General features: G+C 36.1%; 2 protein-coding genes across 2 annotated transcripts in view; both read left to right on the forward strand.

The window, feature by feature from the left end:
- The window catches only part of LOC148940733 (uncharacterized), a 73,549-nt gene extending 55,393 nt beyond the window's left edge, over positions 1–18,156 (forward strand). The window contains exons 4-7 of the mRNA XM_089105057.1: positions 13,581–13,733; positions 14,528–14,659; positions 16,251–16,372; positions 18,142–18,156. Of these exons, the coding sequence (XP_088961183.1) occupies positions 13,581–13,733; positions 14,528–14,655 (281 nt within the window). The 3' untranslated portion in view covers positions 14,656–14,659; positions 16,251–16,372; positions 18,142–18,156. The remainder of the gene's footprint in view (positions 1–13,580; positions 13,734–14,527; positions 14,660–16,250; positions 16,373–18,141) is intronic.
- On the forward strand, positions 16,356–21,670 carry LOC148940734 (protein prune homolog 2-like). The gene is made up of 3 exons (XM_089105058.1): positions 16,356–16,372; positions 18,142–18,360; positions 21,568–21,670. Exons 1-3 carry the CDS (start codon positions 16,356–16,358, stop codon positions 21,668–21,670), a joined length of 339 nt encoding a protein of 112 aa, XP_088961184.1.
- Positions 21,671–23,815: the final 2,145 nt, after the last annotated feature.

Raw genomic sequence — 23,815 nt, forward strand, 5'->3', positions numbered from 1 at the left:
ACCATCAAAAACAGTTGAGAACTCCACACAAACAAGCTAAACTAGAGCAGCACCATCTATATGAATCAAATTAGATGGCACTGTAGTCAGTTGAAATAAATTAAGTCTTCTTAAACATTCTTTTTGATAGGTAAAAGTCATTAAGATTGCACTTAGCAAAGCTAGGGAGGCCAATTCTTTGAGAGAAAGCACCATCAAAAACAGTTGAGAACTCCACACAAACAAGCTAAACTAGAAGGCGCAAAAGCAGCTGTAATAGCGCTAGCAGCACCATCTATATGTTTTTAGCATATAGCACCATCTATATGTTGAGCAGGACACTCCCCCCACAGTCTTCAGGGTAAGGGTTAAAAGTATTATATTCAGTATTAGTGTATTATATTTAGATGATTACGACAAAAAAGTAGGAGAAATTTTAAATGATTATAACACATACGAACAATTAGCTACAGATCCCACAAAAAAAAATTTGTCCAGGAAGTCCGAAAAGAGCTTTCTTATCAGAGGCAACGCTGTAGCGTTGCCTATAGTAAAGGCCATACGGCTCCAATGTTTATTATTATTATTTTTTTTTTCCCAGCGGCACTTCATATGGAAGGGGTCGTCGTAGAAACTTCATAGTGGGCTCATTCGATTGGAAATCGAGAGTTCTAGTGCCCTTTTTAATAGTCGAAAATGATTGGAGGGCAACTAGCCCCCCCCCCCCCCCACACCCATCAGTCCTCCAAACACATCCAATCAAAATTTTGAAATAGCCATTTTGTTAAGCGTAGTTGATTTCCAGATAGAAATTATATTTTTGAGGAGGATACTACCCCACAACCCACATGGCAAGAGTTTTAAGATATGCCCTGGGGGCATATAAGGTTTTTATAGAAGGCGTTGTCGTAGAAACTTCAAAACAGGCTCATTTGATTGGAAATTAAAGAGCTAGTGCCCTTTTTAATAGTCAAAAGTGATTGGAGTGTAACTAGCCCCCCTCCCCCCAAGCCCATCATTTCCCCAAATACATCCAATCAAAAGTTTCAGATAGCCATTTTATTCAGCGTAGTTGATTTCCAGATAGAAAATATATTTTTGAGGAATACACTCCCCCACAACCCTCAGGGCAAGGGTTTTAAGTTATGCCCTGGGGGCATATAATGTTTTTATAGAAGGTGTTGTCGTAGAAAATTCAAAACAGGCTACTTCGATTGGAAATTAAAGGGCTAGTGCCCTTTTTAATAGTCCAAAATGATTGGAGGGCAACTAGCCCCCCCCGGCCCATCATTCCCCCAAAAACATCCAATCAAAAATTTGAGATAGCCATTTAGTTCAGCGTAGTTGATTTCCAGATAGAAAATATATTTTTGAGGAGGATACTCCCCCACAACCCTCAGGGCAAAGGTCTTAAGTTATGCCCTGGGGGCATATAAGGTTTTTATAGAAGGGGTTGTCGTAGAAACTTCAAAACAGGCTCATTCGATTGAAAATTAAAGGGCTAGTGCCCTTTTTAATAGTCAAAAGTGATTGGAGTGCAGCTAGCCCCCCCCCCCCACGCCCATCATTTCCCTAAACACATCCAATCAAAACTTTGAGATAGCCATTTTTTTCAGCGCAGTTGATTTCCAGATAGAAAACATGTTTTTTAGGAGGACACTCCCCCAGGAACATTCAGGGCAAGGGTTTTAAGATATGCCCTGGGGGCATATAAGGTTTTTATAAGAGGCCTTGTCGTATAAACTTAAAAAAATGCTAATTTAATTGAAAATTAAAAGGGATCTTGCCTCTTTCAATACCCAGCATGGTATGGAGGGTAACTAGCCCCCCCCCCCCCACGCCCATACGTCCTAACCACCCGTCATATCAACTCTTCGTGACAGCCATTTTGTTCACCTTTGTTGATTTCCACAGTGAAAATAAATCTTTGAGGAGGGAACTCCACCACAACCCCAAGGGCAAGAGTTTTAAGTTATGCCCTGGGGGCATATAAGGTTTTTATAGAAGGCTTTGTCATAGAAACTTCAAAAAATGCTCATTCGGTTGGAAATTCAAAGAGATAGTGCCCTTTTTAATAGTTAAAAGTGATTGGAGGGCAACTAGCCCCCCCCCCCCGTTACGCCCATCATTCCCCCAAACACATCCAATCAAAATTTTGAGATACCCATTTTGTTCAGCGTAGTTGATTTCCAGATTGAAAATAATTTTTTGAGGGGGATACTCCCCCATAACCCTCAGGGCAAGAGTTTTAAGTTATGCCCTGGGGGCAATTAAGGTTTTTATAGAAGGCGTTGTCGTAGAAACTTCAAAACAGGCTCATTCGATTGGAAATTAAAGAGCTAGTGCCCTTTTTAATAGTCAAAAGTGATTGGAATGCAGCTAGCCCCCCCCCCACGCCCATCATTTCCCTAAACACATCCAATCAAAACTTTGAGATAGCCATTTTGTTCAGCGTAGTTGATTTCCAGATAGAAAACATGTTTTTTAGGAGGACACTCCCCCAGAACGGTTTTAAGATATGCCCTGGGTGCATATAAGGTTTTTATAGAAGGTCTTGTCGTAGAAACTTCAAAAAAGGCTCATTCGATTGGAAATTCAAAGGAATAGTGCCCTTTTTAATAGTCGAAATTGATTGGAGGGCGACTAGCCCCCCCCCCCCCACGCCCATCATTGCCCCAAACACATCCAATCAAAATTTTGAGATATCCATTTTGTTCAGCGTAGTTGATTTCCAGATAGAAAACATGTTTTTGAGTAGGATAATCCCCTCAAACCTTCGGAGCAAGAGCTTTAAGTTATGCCCGTGGGGGTATATAAGGTTTTTATAGAAGGCGTTGTCATAGAAACTTCAAAAAATACTCATTCGGTTGGAAATTCAAAAGGCTAGTGCCATTTTTAACGGTCAAAAGTGATTGGAGGGCACCTAGGCCCCCCTCACGCCCATTATTCCCACAAATACATCCAATCAAAATTGTGAGATAGCCATTTTGTTCAGCTTAGTTGATTTCCTGATAGAAAATATATTTTTGAGGAGGACACTCCACCACAACCCTCAGGGCAAGGTTTTTAAGTTATGACATGGGGGCATATAAGGTTCTAATAGAAGGCGTTGTCGTAGAAACTTCAAAACAGGCTCATTCGATTGGACATAAAAGGGCTAGTGGCCTTTTTAATAGTTGAAAGTGATTGGAGGGCAACTAGCCCCCCCCCCATACCCATCATCTCCCCAAACACATCCAATCAAACTTTTTAGATAGGCATTTTTTCAGTGTAGTTGATTTCCAGATAGAAAATATGTTTTTGAGGAGGACAATCCCCCACAACCCTTAGGGCAAGTTTTAAGTTATGCCCTCGGGACATATAAGGTGTTTATAGAAGGTGTCGTCGTAAAAACTTTAAAACAGGCATATTCGATTGGAAATTCAAAGGGCTAGTGTCCTTTCTCGTATCCAAAAATGATTAAAGATCAACTAGCCCCCCCCACACCCCTCAGTTCTCCACACACATTCCCTCAACATTGTGAATTAGTTATGTTGGTTCATATTCTGGTTATCCAGGTAGAGAAAGGTTTTCAAGGAGGAAAATCGCCCACAACCGTTAGGACTAGGCTTTTAATTTATGCCCTGTGGGCATATAAGATTTTTATAGAAGGCTGTGTCGTAGAAACTTCAAAAAAGGCTCATTCGATTGGAAGCTCCGAGGGCTAGTGCCCTTTGTAATAGTCAAAAATGATTTGAGGGAACTAACCCCCCTTCTCACGCCCACAATTTACCCAAACACATCCAATCAAACTTTTAAGACAGCCATTTTATTAAACGTAGTTTTAAGTTCTGGAAATTAGGTCTTTGAGGATTACAACTCCCCCAAAGCCCTCAGGGCAAGAGTTGTAATTTAAGGATTCTCCGAATTCTTCATATTATTTCTTATGGAAGGGATGCTCGTATAAACTTTAGAGAGGGCTCATTTGATTGAAAATTGAAAGTTTCTGTTCGCTTTTTAAGAGTCAAAAGAGATTGAAGGGCAACTAGCCCCTCTCCCTCCTCCACGCCCTAAATGCATCAGATAAGAATTTTGAGATAGACATTTTCTTAAAATGGTTCAAAGTTCTGATAACAAAAAACTCCGGTGTCGACACATCCCACCAGGGCCCGGGGGTAGGCGTTGTAAGTTATACCCTGGGGCATAACTTATTGAGGGGGGTTTATATCTTATGGGAAGGGGTTTTGTGTGGGAAGAACACATAGGAAATCTATTATAATTATCCAATTATAAGGTTAAAATACATAATCTGTGATAGATGCAAAATTGCTTTGGCACACAAATTCCTATTAAGGTCAATTCCAAATAGTTGTGATCCCTTTGTGTCAGCAAGTGAAATAGTCTAAACCCCCTAATTGGAGCTATTTTTTCAATCCATTCATTGTTGTCAATCGCTGTCCACAAGTTATGCAAGCTGTCTATTGTTCATATATAAGGTTTTTATCAAAGAGGTAATTGTATAGACTTTGAAAAAAGCCTCATTCGAATTAAACTGAAAGTTCTAGATCCGTTTTTTAAAGTCAAGAATAATCGGACAGTAAGCACCCACCCCCTCCCTATGCCAAAAAAAACTTGAAACTTTTTGCAATCAAAAACGAACAAAAATTAATTAAAAAAAACTTTCCGAAAAATAAGTTTTTCAAAGAAAAGTAAAGGCCATTTAAACTTAAGCTCAGGAGATACAAATACATGTTAAAATTCAAACTCAAAACGACCAGAAATTACTATTAAAGAATAAATGAAACCCAAAACGAACAGAAATTAAATAAACAGTCATAGCAAAAACCATAATAATATAAATGAATAAATAGATCTTAAAGCGAGTAATTGCTTAGATTGAATATGAAAATCAAGCTTAAAACGAAAACAAATATTTTGCTATTAAAGTATAAATGAAACTTGAAACGAACAGAAATTAAATAAACAATCAATGCGAACAAACATACAATATACATAAATGTAAATGAATAAATAAATCTTAAAACGAGTGAAACTTAAATTGAATATGCAAATCAAGTTTGAATCGAATAAAAATAACTACAAAAAAGAGTTTGGGTATCGTATCACTGCAGAAGCCTACAACCTACTGCGTCATTGGCGCTTTACTGAAAACGAATTATATTACAAATGTTTTCTTTTGTACTTAATATTGAAAATAAATGTTAAACTTACCGAAAAATTTTGAACTGATGAGCTTTTAGCAATTAATATCATTATGCATCAAATATTCAATTTAATTTATTAGTTCTTTCCAAGATTGGTCAAAACAAATATAGTTTCACTACAAACAAAGTTTGGATACTGCCCCCTTCTTTAACTGTAAAAACCTAAAGCCTTCTGCGTCATTGGTGCTCCACTGAAAACGAATTACTCGTATATTAAAAATTTATTATTTTCCAGTTCTTACAGTTTTGAAAATAAAGATAAAAATTACAGTGAAAAAAAATCTTGAACTGATGGATCTTTCAACAATTAATATCATTATATATCTAACATTCAATTTGATTTTGTTTATACTTTCCAAGACTGTTCAAGACTCATATAGTTTTGCCATTTTTTTTAACTCTGCTATTTTTTGTAACTAATCGTGTTAGTTTGTTATGAAAACATTCTATGGCTTCTAGGCATTTCTATTTGAGCGGAAAACTGTACCTCAAATTTTGTGGAACATGCATTTTCTTGCATGAAACACCAAAATATAATAAAATGTCAAGTTTCGGAGGGTTCTACCACTCGCAAGCAAGTGTCATTGGTATTTTTGAATCCGCATGGTCAATTTAGGAGGTGGAGGGTAGGCTAATTCTTGTAGCAGCCCCATTCCGTCGTGGTATGGTTCACATTTTCAACACCTGGCGTCCGGACTATCATATAATCTACCAAGCATACAACTACCCCAAATCAGCATCAATAAATGAATAAAACCCAAAACGGACAAAAATTTAAATAAATATTAGAGTCAAACTCAAAACGAGCATAAATTAATGTGATTAGGGTTCAGAACCCCTATGCTTTCTAAAAGACAGAATATAATTTGTACTTTACTGAAAAAAAATTCAAATGAGTTTACTGAAAAAAAATGTGCATTGTCAATTTAATATAAATATGCTGATATTTATTCCCCAAATCTTAATTAATTTTTGATTTCTTAAAGTTACAAAAGTGAAAATATTTCAGAGAATTGTTTTCAGTAAAGCGGCAATGACGCAGTAGGTTTTAGGCTTCTGCAGTGATAAGATACCCAAACTCTTGCTTGTAGTTATTTTTATTCGATTCAAACTTGATTTGCATATTCAATTTAAGTTTCACTCGTTTTAAGATTTATTTATTCATTTACATTAATATATATTTTATAATTGTTCGTATTGATTGTTTATTTAATTTCTGTTCGTTTTAAGTTTCATTTATACTTTAATAGCAAAATATTTGTTTTCGTTTTAAGCTTGATTTTCATATTCAATCTAAGCATTACTCGCTTTAAGATATCTTTATTCATTTATATTATTACTTGTTGTATGTTTTTTGCTATGATTGTTTATTTAATTTATGTTCGTTTTGGGTTTCATTTATTCTTTAATAGTAATTTCTGGATGTTTTGAGTTTGAATTTTAACAGGTATTTGTATCTCCTGAGCCAAAGTTTAAATGGCCTTTACTTTTCTTTGAAAAACTTATTTTTCGGAAAGTTTTTTTTTATTGATCTAAAAAGAAAAGGTGAAATCACAGATCAATTGTACAAAAGGTTTTACCCACGTGGTGCACATCCCCTCGCTTCTATGGTCTTCCTAAAGTTCATAAGCCCGGTAATCCACTTCGACCCATTGTTTCTTTTTTTAATTCTCCTACAGCAAAAATAGGGAAATTCTTATCAGAAGTATTTCGTCCACTAATTCAGGCTCAAAAATCCTATATTAAAAATTCCGCTGATTTTGTTCCCAAGGTAAAGCAAGTTTCGGTTAAACCAAATACAAGAATTGGCAGTTTTGATGCATATTCAATGTATACCAGTTGTGATCCTCAAAAGGCCGAACTGATTTTGGAGCATAAACTTAGTTCTAGTCCATCTATATCAGAAAAATCTACTCTTTCGAATCAGACACTTCTTTCACTTACAGCCCTTTGTAACAGAACTTCTTTTTACTTCCATTATAGAGGCATTTTTTATAGACAAAAATATGGGCTTCCCATGGGCACCACCCTTTCACCACCACAGGCTAATGTCTTCATGGAAGACATTGAAGAAAGGGCTATTTTGTAAAGTTTTTGTAAACCTGAATTTTGTGTTCGTTTTAAAGATGATATTTTTTATTTGTGGGAGCATGGTGACGAGTCTCTGGGTTCTTTTTTTCACTTGCTAAACTCCTTGGATCCAAAACTTAAATTTACTCAGGAATCAGAGGTAGAAAGGCGTCTTCCTTTCTTAGATGTTCTGGTGCACCGAAATGATACGTGTTTCGAGTGTGGTGTGTATAGGAAACCCCCACATAGTGACCGTTACTTACACGCTTCTTGGATTCAGAGCTTTACCACCTTAGAGACATTTTATTTGGGAATGGTTATCCAATTAGTTTACTAAATTCTGTAATTGCAAAACAAATTAAAAGACTATCAGATAGTTACACAGAAAACGCAAATCAAATGGAAAATTTAGTTTATCTTGGTCTCCTGTACCTTAGAGGGGTTTCAGACCACATTTCAAAAAATCTACAAAAAAAATAACATTTACACTTACTATAGACCCAGAAAAACTATCAGTTCCCAAACTTATCAAGGTAAAGAACCTACCCCGATAGGTGAAAACTCCGGTGTCTACAAAATTTTTTGTTCGTGTGGTCTTTTTTATATCGGAAGAACTGATCAGCGACTAACGGATAGATTAACTCAGCACTCTACTTCAATTAATAACACATTTAAAAGGCGGAAAAAACAGAAAGTTTTGACTCTGCCTTTGCAGAGCACATTTTTGAAAACCCAGACCATACTATTTTGTATAATCAAGCTAGCCTAATTTTGCATGACAAAGGTATTGTCCAGCATTACAGAGACGCTGTTAAAATTTAGAAATACCAACATTTAGCTCTAGCTTTGAACAGGGGTTCAGGTGATTTAAGAATAAATCGGTTTTCTCAAAAGAGAAGCCGATACTTTAATAGTCCCAGATATAAACCTTGTAACACTTTCCCAATCACTTAATCAGATACGTCAACAACCCCTTAACTCTCAAAGAATGTGTGCGAGGAATGCATTTATTAAAATCAGGAGTCAGATGACGTAGCTCTCAAACTCATTCAATGCTGTTTCGTTTTGGTTTGAGTGAATGAATGTTTGTCTTTTATTTCTCAGTTACTCGCTAGTATCTGTCGACGGCGGTTAAGTTTTGAATTTCTTTGCAAATCACGGATATTAGTGAATGACTCACTTTTATTGTTGTTAGGTGTTTGGTTTTAATTCTTAAAATTTTTTGGCTTTTATTGATTTTTATTCATCTTTTAATGTTTTGTTTTTTTTTCATTGTTTTTTTTTTTCACATTCATATTGAATTTCCGTGTTTTATTTGTTAGTTTGTTCTTCGGCACTCGCATTGATTATATGTTTTCATTTCGCGCTGAAAAAGAGATTCGTTTGTCCCCTTGAAATATTCGCTTTGTTGTGTTTTTTCAGTATTTTCATTTGGCCTTTAAAAACCCCATTTTTGCTCGTTTTCCTTTCTTTATGTAGCTGAAAGCTCTGGAAATTAGGTCTTTGAGGATAATAGCCCCCTCAGAGCCTTCAGGGCAAGGGTTGTAAGTTATGTCCTGGGACATACAAGGTTTTTATAGAAAGTGTTGTCGTAGAAACTTCAAAAAGGGCTAATTTGATTGGAAATTGAAAGGGCTAGTGACTTTTTAATAGTCGAAAGTGAATGGAGAGCAACAACCCCCCCCCTCCCTCATGCCCACCCTTTCCCTAAACACATTCAATCAGCTTTGAGAGCCATTTGTTCAACGTAGTTGAAAGTTACGGAAATTATGTATTTAAGTATGACAGACCCCCCCAGGGCAAAGGCTGTAAATTATGTCCTGGTGGCATATAAGGTTTTTCTAGATGGCGTTGTCGTAGAAACTTCAAAAGGGGCTCATTCAATTGGAAATTGAGAGGGCTAGTGTCCTTTTTTATAGTCGAAAGTGATTGGAGGGTAACTAACCTCCTCTCACGCCCACCATTTCCCCAGACACGTTCAATCAAAATTTTGAGATAGCCATTTTTTTGATCGTAGTTGAAAGTTATGGAAATTAGTTCTTTCAGGATGACAACCCCCCCCCCCCCCACAACCCTCAGGGCTAAGTTTGTAAGTTATGCCCTGGGGGCATATAATATTTTTATAGAAAGTGTTGTCGTAAAAATTCCAAAAAGGGCCCTTTCGATTGAAAATTGAAAGGGCTATTGCCCTTTTTAGTAGTCAAAAATATTCGGAGGGAACCCCCCCCCCCCATGCCCATCATTTCCCCAAACATTCCCCATCAATATTTTGTTATCGCCAGTTTGTTCAACGTAGTTGAAAGATCTGGAAATTATGTCTTTGAGGATGAGAACCCTCTCCCCATAGCCCTAAGGACAAGGGTCGTAAGTTATGCCCTTGGGGCATATAAGGTTTTTTATAGAGATTTTTGTCGTAGAAGCTTCAAAAAGGGCTCATTTAATTGGAAATTGAAAAGAATACTAACCTTTTTATTAGTAGAAAGTGATCAAAGGGCAAATGAGCCCTCCATCAAAAGAACTCCATTAAACCAAAATGAACAAAAACAGAATCAAATAATCTGCCAAGAATACAACTACCACGAATCAGTATCAATAAATAAATGAAACCCAATACAAACATAAATTGAAATAAATAAGAGTAAAACTCAAAACGAGCAGAAATTAATATGAGTCCTAAAACCCCAAGTTTTCTAAAAGCCAGAATATAATTAGTACTTTACTGAAAAAAATTCTTTTAAATGTTTTAACCTTTCTAACTTTAAGAAATTAAAAATCAATTAAGATTTCAAGGAATAAATATCAGCTTGTGTACATTAAACTGACAATGCAGATTTTTTTTTTCAGTAGATTCATTTGAATTTGTTCAATAAAGTGCAAATTATATTCTGGCTTTTAGAAAGCTTGGGGTATAGAACCCTACTGATATTAATTTCTGAAAGCGAGTAATAGATCTTAAAAGGAGTAAAACATAAAATGACTATGCAAACCAAGCTTAAAAAGAACAAAAATTACTAAAAACAAGTGTTTGGCTACTGTCCCCTTCCTAACTGTAAAATTCTTAAGCCTTGTCATTGGCTCTTTACTGGAAACGAATTATATTACAAATATTTTTTTGTACTTATTACAACATTGATGTGAGACAGTGAGACGAAATTTTAAATTGAATAGCTTTCAGCACTTAAAATTATTAAATATCAAATATTCAAATTAATTTAATTAGTTTTTTTTCAAGACTGTTCGAGCCATACCAGTTTTGAGTAAAGTGCCAATGACGCAGTATTACCAAAATCCTGTAAAACTGTAAAAGTTCGACTTTTACAGTTTTACCAAAATCCTGTACATAATCGCTCAAGAGCAGCAGAAAAAAGTGATCAAGAACAGCAAAAAAGAAGAAGAAAGAACTGACAGCATCAAGCAGGAATTTGCTGATAATTTACTTGGGTTTTAATGTTTCAACCTCTAAGGAAATAATGGAAAATTTAGGCACAAGAGCCTGGTCGGAAAAATTATTTCCGTGCTTTAACTATTCTTCCCTCGTAAAGTTAAGACTTACAATCAGGCTTCAATTAAAATTTGCTTCAGTGAAATTTTCGTCAACAGTTTCTTTGCTATTGAAGGTGCAATGGTTTGGAAATCTTGATCATTGATAGTTACATTAATTTACTATTATTAGTGTTATCATTTTTTATTGGGCGAGGGGGTATATCCTTCAGCTCACCTTGAGTTTTTTCCTTGTGATGATCAGAGGCAGTGCCATAGCGCTGTCTAAGTAAAGAACGATGTTGGCACAATGTATTATTTTTCGTTTTATCTTTTAGACCAGGGCACTTCGTATCGAAAAAGCTGTCGTAGAAACTTCAAAAAGGGCTCATTCGATTGGAAATTGGAAGCGCTTGTGCCGTTTTTAATAGTCGAAAGTGATTGGAGGGCAAAGAAAACCCCTCCCACGCCCATCATTGCTCCAAACACATCCAACCAGAATTTTGAGACAGTCATTTTGTTCAATGTAGTTGAAAGGTCCAGAAATTATGTCTTTGAGGATGACACTCCCCCCACAGCGCTCAGGGCAACGGTTTTAAGTTATGCCCTGGGAGCATATAAGGTTCTTATAGAAAGCGCTGTCGTAGAAACTTCAAAAGGGGCTCATTCGATTGTAAATTGAAAGGGCTAGTGCCCTTTTTAAATGTCTAAAGTAATTGGAGGATAACTAACCCCCCTCTCACGCCCACCATTTCCCCAAAACATCTAATCAACATTTTGAGATACCCATTTTGCTCAACGTAGTTGAATTCTGGAAATTAGGTATTTGACGATGACAACTCCCTCACAGCTCTCAGGGCAAGGGTTGTAAGTTATGCCCTGGGGGCATATAAGGTTTTTATAGAAAGCGTTGTTGTAAAAACTTCAAAAAGGGCTCATTCGATTGGAAATTCAAAGGGCTAGCGTCCTTTTTAATGTTCGAAAGTGATTGAAGGGCAACTAACCCCCCTCTGACGCCCACCATTTCCCCAAACACATCTAATCAACATTTTGGGATAGCCATTTTGTTCAACGTGGTTGAAAGTCTAGAAATTAGGTCTTTGAGGATGACAACCCTCCCAAGGTCAAGGGATGACACCCCCCCCCCCAGGTCAAGGATTGAAATCAAAATTATGAGATAGCCATTTTGTTCAATGTAGTTGAAAGTTCTGGAAATTAGGTATGACAACCCTCCCAAAGCCCCCAGGTCAAGGGTTGTAAGTTATGCCCTGGGGGCATATAAGGTTTTTATGGAAAGCATTGTCGTAAAACCTTCAAAAAGGGTTCATTCGATTGGAAATTAAAAGGGTTAGTGCCCCTCTTAATAGTCAAAAGCGATTGGAGGGCAACTACCCCCCTCTGACACCCACTATTTCCCCAAACACATCCAATCAAAATTTTGAGATATCCATTTTGTTCAACGTATTTGAAAGTTCTGGATATTAGGTCTTTGAGGATGACTACCCCCCCCCCAACAAAGCCCTCAGGGCAAGAGCTGTAAGTTATGCCCTGGGGTATATAAGTTTTTTTTATAGTAAGTGTTGTCGTAGAAACTTCAAAAAGCGCTCATTCGATTGGAAATTGAAAGGGCTAATGCCCTTTTAAACAGTCGAAAGTTATTGTAGGGCAACTGACCTCCCTCTCACACCCACCATTTCCCCAAACACATACAATCAAAATTTTGAGATGTTCAACGTAGTTGAAAGTTCTGGAAATTCGATCTTTGAGGATGATAACCCGCCCACAGCCCTCAGAGAAAGGGTTGTGAGTTATTCCCTGGGGGTATATAAGGTTTTTATAGAAAGTTGTGTCGGAAAAACTTCAAAAAGGGCTCATTCAATTGGAAATTGAAACGGCTAGCGTCCTTCTTAATACTCAACTTGGAAAGCAACTAATCCCCCTCTGACGCCCACCATTTCCCCAAACACATCGAATCAAAATTTTGAGATAGCCATTTTGTTTAACATAGTTGAAATCCTTTCATCCTTTGAGGATGACAACCCCCTCCACCCCCCAAAAGCCCTCAGGGCGAGAGTTGTATGTTATGCCCTGGCACATATAAGGTTTTTATTGAAAGCGTTGTCTTGGAAACTTCAAAAAGCGCTCATTCGATTGGAAATTGAAATGGCTAGTGCCCTTTTAAATATTTGAAAGTGATTGAAGGGCAACTGAGCCCCCTCTCACGCCCACCATTTCCCCAAACACATCCAATCAAAATTTTGAGATAGTCATTTTGTTCAACATAGTTGAAAGTTCTGGAAATTCGATCTTTGAGGATGACAACCCCCCCCCCACAGCCCTCAGGGAAAGGGTTGTAAGTTATGCCCTGGGGGCATATACGGTTTTTACAGAAAGTTTTGTTGTAGAAACTTCAAAAAGGGCTCATTGGATTGGAAATTGAAAGGGCGAGTGCCCTTTTTAATAGTCGAAAGTGATTTGAGGGTAACTAAACTTGCTGTCACGCCCACCTTCCCCAAATACATCCAATCAAAATTTTGATATAGCCATCTTGTTCAACGTAGTTGAAAGTTCTGGAAATTAGGTCGTTGAGGATGGCAAAGGGCTAGTGCCTTTTTTAATTATCAATAGTGATGGGAGGGCAACTAACCTCCCTCTGACACCCACCATTTCCCCGAACACATCCAATCAAAATTTTTGAGATAGAATTTGAGATAGCATGATTCTATATAAGAAACCTTAAAAATTGTTCATAAGATCAATCTTGGTTAGCCTACATTGTTATTTCACATTGTTATAACATTAACTGGTAAAGATACTCCGTTATATTTATTGATTGCCTTTTTCTAGTTTCTAGGCCAAAAACATTACTGACTCAGAGAGACCCACTTCGTAGTGCAGACTACACGGAACAGCGTGACTACAATTTAGGCCTGCCGAGTCGAACTTCAAACCAGAATGATGTTATTATATCACCCAGCATAAATGGTTCAGTATTAGAAAGTAAATTATTTTATTTCCTTGTCCTAATTTTCTTTATTTTATTGGGTCTTTGTTATTGACGGAATGTTTCACGGGGGTATCACCTAGGATTTTTTTCAAAGGGATGGACCGCCAAACAAATATTCCCCCTTAAACTTCACCTAACAATCTCGAGTAAGATCAAGACCAAACTCCTAAATCTTTCCTGTATGATTCCTTATATATATATATATATATATATATATATATATATATATATATATATATATATATATATATATATATATATATATATATATATATATATATATATATATATATATATATATATATATGTATATTCTGTAATAAGAGGTGTTCTATTACCCATCAGCAACAATCAGATCAAAAAAGATTATATAATCAGATCAAAAAGGATTATATAGTAACTTCCACCGCCCCGGCCCCCCCCCCTAAACCTCTTCATATATTTATCTGAAGGCTCCCGGAGAGTTAGGTAATTTGAGCATAGGGGCAGAATTTTTGAGGGTTCAAGCAGACTCCCTCCATGTACACAAAGACCCACTGGCTCTCCTTTAAAAAGCCTTAGTCCTAATCAGTTTTCCTTTGATGTTCAATTCTATACAGCCTTTCTTTTGAGGTTAATTTTGAATAGATATGCAGCAGCTAAAGCATATAAATCATTTTAAGTTTTCAATAAAATTGAAGCAAAAGTAATACACATCGCAAAAGGGTAAAGATTTGGTTACGTTATGACGTTCAAAAGATAGTGTTATTTTTTCATACAAACTATTTTATTTTGCCATATTCTCTAGGGTCAATACGGCCTGATGTTATACCTGAAGCCCCTTACGAGGAGAGAGAGGAAGAAAGAAAATGGCGCAGTGTTGTTATTTCTGGTCTGGAAAAGCGACTCGAATGTAAACGTAATCGACCCATATAAAAAGGTACACATTTGCTAATAGATTGGCAATTCCTATCTCAGTTAAACTAGCGTTGAAATATTAATCCAATATATGGCTGAGCATTTAGGTTGATGCTTTTGAGTCTCTTATTGGAAGTTCTTTCTAAACACGACCGAGTAGTAGGAGTAAGAATATACAATAATAGACAGTAGCTACGAATCTTCTCGCCATGTGTCACGAATCCATACCCTCTTCCGTACCAGGCCCTGCCATTAGATATGATGACAAGTTCAAACAATTTGAGACCCAAACAATTTACGAATTGAAAGAACTATTTTTTCCTTTGTTTTTTTTTTATTTATTTTTAGAATAAAGGGAAAATGTTGTACACTCACTTAGAATTGCCAAATATGCAGTGCTGAAACCTGTTGAGTGTTTCTCTTTGTCACAAAGAAATACTGGACAATTAACTTCTTTCAAGTTGAAGCGGAAGTAGATACTGCGAATACCTCTACTACTACTACTACTACTACTACTAACAACTCACCCCAGCATCATGCAGCCTGAGGCCAACACAGTTATGCACACTCCTCCTCCATCCCAATCTATTCAAAGCTTCCCTTTTTACACCCTCCCAGGAAGTTCCCATTTCCTTTAAATCTTTCTTTATGGCGTCTTCCCACCCCAGATGAGGAAGACCTGTATTCCGTTTAGCCCTAGACGGTTGGCCGAAAAGGACAATCTTCTGCAATCTGTCATCCTTCATCCGCACAACGTGCCCTAGCCATCTCAATCTTTCTTTCATTATTGCCCTGAAAAGAGGGATTCTACCACATTGTTCGTACAGCCTACTGTTTGAAATACGGTCAGTCAGCCACCCAGAACTATCCGCAGTCAATTTCTCTGGATAACATCTAACAAGTATTCATTGGCTTTTCCGAGCGTCCATGTTTCAGAGCATAATTTTCAATATTAGATGGTGCTTAAAAATTCAGGATTACGATTAAAAGCAGCATTCCTCCAATCCAATACCGTAGGTAATAAATATCCACAACAATGTCTATGTAAATTGGAAGTCATTCTGGCATCTCCTTGCTCTTGAGAATACTAATTGTCAACTCTTTCGATAGTTGCTTTTCTTTTCTTTGTAAGCCAATCTGTTAATCTTTTCTTGCAGATTAAAATCTTAGTTCTCAAAGTCTCCTTTGTTGGTGTTCCCTAGATTCTGTTTGCCTGTTCTATTTGCTTCACTGGCTTGTGGTCAACGTCTTTTTTTTAATATTTGTCAATTTGATTCGAAACTCTACTAACATGACTTAAAATTGTCTGTTACTTTGCTTTAATAAACAGAAGGATCTAGAAGTATTTGTATTTAATTTTGAGCAAGAATTTATAGGGAGACACGTAAGTTAAAGTTTGATGTGTAAAAATTTGACGGTTAGTTAAATGTTATAGTGACCTAGATGATGAACCTTATGATGTTTGTTTTTATTTCTGAGGCAGGTATCTTAACACTTTGACTTTCTGTTGCACTCTCAACCCTATTCTAGCTATAAAAAACAAAACAAAGACAATTTAAATACATAATAAGAGAAGAATTTACTTTTTCTTTAATCAAAATGTCTTCATTTAGGTACTATCGCATGGAGGATACGCAAGAGATAACAGACAAACAGCAATAATTGTGTTTAGCGCATGCCACCTACCAGACAAAAGCAGGAGAGACTATGAATACGTAATGGACAATTTATTTCTGTAAGTTGATTCATACCCCTAATTTCGAAGTATTTTTTTTAAACATTCTCAAAAACAGTATACTGTAAATGATTTTCGAAATTAATCCAGGAAGTAGTAACCCATGAATCCAGTTTTGGATCGTGGGTTTATATATCAAAACATTGTGGAAATTACAATGTAGCCAATGGACAAAGATCGGCTAAAGCAATATTTTGTTTTTCCCAATTAAAACAAATTAATTTCTCATCCGCCTTTTTGCTATAGGTTTGATCAATTTTTGTTTAGATAGCTGGTTTAAAATAACGTCAAAAAAAAAGAAATGACATATGAGTTTTAATTGATCAGCTAAAATAATTCAATTCAATTTTGTTGCACTTTCCATTTTATAGTTTAATTAACAAAATTGCCACAATCTAAATGTTAAGATCTGAAAGAAAGTATAATATATAATTCAAGTTTCCTGCAACATCAAAGGGGCATAACAGCCTCCTACCATTCATCAAATGTGGCTATAATCATGTCTTTATCATGATTGCTTCAAATAATTTTGGCAATTTTTAGGTCAAAACATCTTACAAAACCGTTTAATCCGGCGGTTAAATTTACTGTTGTGAACTTTGCCTGACCAAACTAATTTCGACAAACAACTCCTAATTTCGAAGTATTTTTTTTTTTTTAACATCCTCAAAAACAGTATACTGTAAATGATTTTCGAAATTAATCCAGGAAGTAGTAACCCATGAATCCAGTTTTGGATCGTGGGTTTATATATTAAAACATTATAGAAATTGCAATGTAGCCAATGGACAAAAATCGGCTAAAGCAATGTTTTGTTTTTCCCAATTAAAATAAATTAATTTCTCATCCGCCTTTTCGCTATAGGTTGGACCAATTTTTGTTAGATAGCTGCTTTAAAGTAACGTCAAAAAAAAGAAACAACAGATAGGGCCTAGGATTTTTAAATTGATCAGCTAAAATGATTCAATTTAATTTTGTTGCACTTTTCTTTTTATAGTTGAACTAACAAAACTGCCATAATATAAATGTTTAGATCTAAAAGAAAGTATAATATATATTTCAAGTTTCCTGCAACATCAAAGGGGCATAACAGCCTCCTACCAGTCACCAAATGTGGCTAAAATCATGTCTTTATCATGATTGCTTCAAATAATTTTGGCAATTGTTTAGTCAAAACATCTTACAAAACCGTTTAATCCGGCGGTTAAATTTACTGTTGTGAATCTGCCTGAACAATTTTGAAAAACGCAAATTTCACAGTGTTAAACTTCTTTCCGCGAGTCCTGCGTGAAACAGGTTTTAAGCACAAGAAAGATTTTTGCCGTTTAATGAGTCTGCTTGAGCCAAAAGTTTGATTAGTACGTCCCTGACAGTGTTTTTGGCTTTCAATTCATATATCTTCTACAACCCGTGAAACTAACGCTTGTCATATAAGTAATATATTACATAATAAAGATGTGTAATCACGGTTCTTGACCTCAAAACATTACAACATAAGCCGTAAATATATTAAACATCTGTAGCTTCTATCAGTTGTATAACAGAACATGCGTAAATTTGGGTAAACAACCTGTTGCTCTGTAATTTTCACAAGTTCTGTTTTGTATACAAATCGAGCGTTCAATTAGATTCTGTCCCGTTATTATCTTTTTCTAGATAATGCAGTGTTATTTGGACAATTCTAATCTGGGTCCCTTTAAGCAGTTCCAGCCCAAACTTTGGGATTTGCAAAAATCGTATATATGTAATAACCTTAAGCTAATTTTTAGATATGTACTTATCACTCTTGATGCCTTAGTGGCAGAAGACTATATCTTGGTCTATCTTCATGGTGCTACACCAAGGTCTTGCATGCCTACAATGGGGTGGATTAGACGTTGCTATCAGCTAGTTGACAGAAGACTTCGAAAAAATTTAAGAACACTGTACATAGTGCATCCCACAATATGGTTGAAGACCTTAGTGACTCTGGCTAGACCGTTCGTGAGGTAAGTTTGAGAGTAGAGCTTATGAAAAGTTTTGACAAGTAGTTGCAAGGGTGGGTGTTTTGATTATCAGGTAACATATACAAATGTTACGAATTAAGGGTATTTCTGCGCTCAAAGTAAGAAAAATCCTTTGTTTTGCTCTAGGTTGGATCAAAAAGGTTTAAACATTAACCAAAGACATTAACCACTCTGACTTTAGGACCGCCTGTGCCTCCAGAGGCACCCAGGGCTTCACGAATGAGTCGCCAACTATAATTTGGATTTCTTGCTGTAATGATGTCCTTCCATTATGGTTCAACAGAAATATGCAGGCTGTGTTGATCACTTTGGTGAGTACGGAGCAGTGTATTTATGGGTCTTCTCGGCTGCAGCTTCGTAGTGGCTCCCAACTCAAAGTGGCTTTTGGGAGCACATGGTTGTTCATGCGCAGAACATGTCCCAAACATCTCTGCAGTCGAAAACCTTATCGCGTCAATCACTAAAGATTGTTGCATCATTCCACAGATGGAGGGGTTTCTCATCTTCTGTGACCAGTAACTGTTCAAAATTCTTCGGAACCGTGAATTCTCACAAGCCCAGACACTCTTCTCTTGTTCCTCATTCTGGTGCCATGTTTCTGGGATGTTGAGCACCCAAACTCATGAAAAAAGTTGCTTTTCTTTTCTTTGTAAGCCTAATTCGTTAATCTTTTCTTGTGGATTAAATCTTAACTTTTCAAATCTCCTCTGTAAAATTAAGTAATTACCCAAGTCTAGCCCTTCCCAAGAAATATGCCAGTTCTATGTGGACGACGTATTGTCTAATGCTATTCACTGAAGCTCGATGCTGAGGCATAAAGGACCAGCCCGTCGATCCCGTCCAAAGGTACTTAAATAAAACAAGAAGAAATAATTAAGTCTTCACTGTCAAAAAGCACTTTGAAAGTTCACTGTTCACTGTTTTTTCGTTTTAGTTTTATTTGTTGTGAGTTTTTACATTATCACCTTTTTTTACTTGTTCCTTAACTTATTCTTTTGTGACGTAGTTGGAACTCTAGTTCTTTTGGTTCTAGTTTTCAGTGTTGTTTTTTGCCCAAGATTCTTATTCTAGTTATTTCCAGTATTTCTTTTATTTTTACTAATTTTTTATTTGCGTTATGCCTGTAATTCATGTTTTTATTTTAACCTTATTTGACCTGAAATGTGAATTCGGCTTGTTTAGCTTGTGAAAGTCATTTATCAATAAAGCATTATATCCAATACCTCCTCTGTTAAGGACCTGCCAGAGATGACAGAGGAGGAGGCATTGCTGAGGGATTCCCATGATCAATGCTGAGACTTTGTGGGATAACCTCAAAGAAACAACCGACCCAGGAAAAACACGATGAGCACAAATGAAGACTTCCGTTGAGGAAGTCTTCAAAATTGATCAACCCTGATCAACCTCTTCTATATATTTGGGTCTAACATTTAGTGTGGTAATAAAATAGGCGAGGTGTCATTTTTGGTGCTATATGACACTTTATGACGTTGTGATTAAGAGGGATTTATAAAAAACCCGCAAATATAAAAATTAACTTTTAAATGAAACATTAAGCAGCTCTCTATGATGTTGCAGTAACCAGTTAGTTTTGTTAGTGAGTAGATACTTTACAGGAAATATTAAGGGGGCTTGGAGGGGAATATACAAAGGCGGGGGGGGGATTATACATCTCAGGCTTGAGGCTTTCGACCATAAAGATTATGATAGTACCCTTTTCATTCTTCTCAGCTTTTCCATTACAGAAATGGCGTACAAAATGCCGTTTTTGGGTGTCATATTGCACTTCCTGATAGGTTATCAAGTTGAATTAATAAAAAGCGATTATATATAAAGTAAGAAAAAAAAAAAAGAGAAAAAAAGAAAATTTTTCTTGTTCTTCAAGGTGGGGTGCTGAAATTTTCCTACATAGGGTTTTCGACAATGGCAATTACAAAGGTAAACTTTTCATTTCGATATGATGTCATTTTTGATAGGTTTCAGACCTTTCCCAAAATTCCTGTAAATGTTTTTTCGTAAGAAATTCTCCAATGAAAGTTTGATAAGCTTCTTATTTGCACTTATTATGTGTGGTAACGATCTAAAATGTATCTGCTCAATCAGCTGTACCTTTCTTTGGCATAATGTAATAATCCAAGAGATTTTTGTGGATGAACTTATTCAGAATGTAAGTACTACATATCAAAGGCAAAGAACTTGACTATTAACATTCTTGCTCCACGCGTCATTAGGGCCGTTCTTTTACTCATCTATGTGGTAAGATCTTACATCTTTTGACAAAAAACGGTTAAAAGTGAAATCTTAGGACTAAGATCTTACATCTTATGGCGTTCTTTTGCAAACGTCTTTCATCATTCTGCTCTGATCAGCGGTCTAAGAACAATGATGAGAATATCATCAAAGTTCTCTCATCATTTTTCTATATGGCAGAAAGATGGTGTCTTTCACACTTTTTGCTAACATCAGCGAGCTGTAAGATCTTAGAACAAAGATGAGTTAAAAGAACGGAAATCTTACCAGAAAGATGTGAGTATTTAGATGTAAGATCTTAGTGCAAAAGAACGGGCCTCTTATTTCCTCCATGGCCTTATTGATCCATTCTTTTCAGCGTGGCGGATATTCAAACGCGGTTTACTCATGCCTCATTAAATTAGTTGGTTGAAAATAACACCGCAACACATTTTTGTAGTTCCAGCCCCACCAATCACAACAGCTCCACATTTAAATTGTGGTAATAAAAGTCTTTCAAAACTACCCGACCGTCAGTATAGCCTTGCAAACATTGTCGCTCTTTGTAGGACAAGTCCTTTATCCATAGAAATAGTCATTTGCAGCATTCAAGAAGCTTCCACTTGTAGCTTCACAGAAGTATTTCAACGACTTAGGATCATACGACTAATTCATAGACTTAGGATCCTGACCCAAATTTGGCAGAAAACCGTTATAAACTATTTATTTGAATTTGGGTCACTTGTGGTCATCACATTGTGATCATTGCGTGAGAGAAAGAGAGAGAGAGAGAGAGAGAGAGAGAGAGAGAGAGAGAGAGAGAGAGAGAGAGAGAGAGAGAGAGAGAGAGAGAGAGAGAGAGAGAGAGAGAGAGAGAGAGAGAGCTTTAGAAAGTGAAACACCTTACTTTATGTTTTAATACAAACTTAGTTTTATTTTAATAATTTTTTTTTCTTATAGTTCAAAATTCAGTAAGAAGTTGACTTTCATCACAGATCTTGTGGAATTGGAAAAATATCTACCAATTGACCCACTAAGTATACCAGACAAAGTCAAGCAGTAAGCCACATTTTTTTTGGAATAGTCAATTTAAGAAAGAGGGATTAACAAGAAAACTTGAAACATATCATAATTGTGAATCAACAAGGGGACGAAAAAAAAATCTATAAGAAAAGCCACCAAAACAGCTTACATCCAAATATAGGGTCATGAGTAACCTAGTTCACAGTCGCGGTACGGCCAAGGGCTAACACTGCATTGGAAAAATCTCCAAGAATTTTTATTTAAATTAATTTGGATTATTTAAATTTGTGGGGAATATATATAAATAATCAAAACAATAAGTGCAAAAGCTTCATTATATTTAAAATTTGCTATTTTAATGCCAGCACATAATGATAGTTTAAAGACGAAAATCTTGAATTCAAAGGAAATACCACTTATAGTAAAAGCTTTACAATTCGGATTCCCGGAATACTTTTCGGCTGTACATGTAAAATGGGTGCTGGGGATGATGGTTCCCATTCATATTGCAAACTTACTTTTTCGGTGTAACATAAAAGATTACATTCGCAAGTTTCATTGGTCAAAATGTGGAAAGCCCGGGGCATCATGAGCACCACCAGGAAATTTCCAGAAAGGGGGGGGGACCTGAAGAATTTGAAATTTCAGATCCCCCCTTCTAATGAATATTTGGAGGGGTAGATTTTTTAAGGGATAGATAAGATAGATAAAACTTATTTCAAGCAAAAGATAACAAAGATTATCTAATAGTACTACCACAAATTCCCACAAAGGCTCCATGACCTATAATGGAGTAATGTATGGTTACATGAATATTAAACTTGTATGTAAAACAGAGGGCTAAAAGAGGGAGTAGTAGCCTCCTTCAATTTTAAAGAACCTTGAACCAAACACCTCGTAGTAGCAAACTATAAGCGAAGAGTCATCCTTGTCAATGGAAACCAAAACTCCAAAACCAAAGTTTTGATTATAATTCCTGCAACGGCAAAATCTACAATGTAAGCTGATTCTAAATATACAAAACGTGTTAATTTTAAACTTTATCATCATTCATATTAGCATATAAAAATTGCTCTGATTTCAAAAGCAGGAATTATTAGCACACAAAAATTGTTATTATTTTAAAAGCAAGAAGCAGACTCTCCCAAAAAGGGGTGGGATTTTCATCGAAATTGAGCAAAGAAATTTAACTTGATTGAGTCCTAAAGCCGCTACCCATAAAAAATAAAATTCCGCATTTTTTTTACGAACTGAATGAATATTCAAGTGGTCACAGAATTAATTTTCTCGAAGCATTGCTGTGCAAATGTTGAATTTTGATTCGAAGAGCTGGGTTTGAGAGGAGGTAACCCCTCTCCCATTTGATTCTATTAAAAACGACCAGTCATCAAATTTTTTTTTTAACGAAATTAACGTTAAGGACATTAAACCTTAAAACGAACAAAAATTATTCCGTATGAGAGGGGGGCGACACCCTCCTCAACCTGATGTTTATGTTGAAGCCGGACTGTGAGCCCGATTCCTTAAGGACGACAAATTAAACACAAGGGCCGTTAAATTGGAATAAGAAATAATTTTAAAGCATACAAAAACTTTAGCAAACAAAGCGGGGGATTGAGGAGAGGGCAGCCTTCCTCGCATAGGCTAAAGAATAATTTTTATCTCTTTAAAGTTTAGTGTTACTTTTGTTTTCATTTGAAAAAAACTTTCTTTTTATTTAATGGATAGAAAGACGAATTAGAAACTTGTGCAATTTATAGAATATTATAGAAAAACTGATGAAGCGATTCGTAATGACACAACTTATGAAACTTCTGAATTCATTGGGAAATATTTTTAAGCCACTTTCACTAGTGGATGTGTTTTTAGCAGCTCTAGAAGCCATTATTTTGCGAGCTTTTATTTTTTGTTCAAGACAGTGTCTTTTTATTCCCTATGGCGCTGAATTCGGATATGTAACCTGGGTTTTTGCCTTATATGCTGACACGTAACATGGTAAGGTCATTTACATAGGTCCTTTCAAAAAACCTTTCATTACTCAAATATTGATCTAAATATGATGAATTTTAAACTGCGACAAATTTTTCGGCTGACAAAGCATGTTTCAAGGATTCTCTTTTTGCGAACTACTTGAATAAACGACATTCTGTTCAAATATTGTGGGTACAAGCGATGATTGGACTAT

Source organism: Artemia sp. Qi Xiang Cuo, chromosome 19 (genome assembly GCF_049724085.1).
Source record: "Artemia sp. Qi Xiang Cuo chromosome 19, ASM4972408v1, whole genome shotgun sequence".
Taxonomy (NCBI): Eukaryota; Metazoa; Arthropoda; class Branchiopoda; order Anostraca; family Artemiidae; genus Artemia; species Artemia sp. Qi Xiang Cuo.

Excerpts from the sequence above, each read along its gene's own strand:
- LOC148940734 (XM_089105058.1), top strand. Across the intron at positions 18,361-21,567 it reads CTGGCTAGACCGTTCGTGAG|TTCAAAATTCAGTAAGAAGT; the intron begins GTAAGTTTGAGA and ends TTTTTCTTATAG.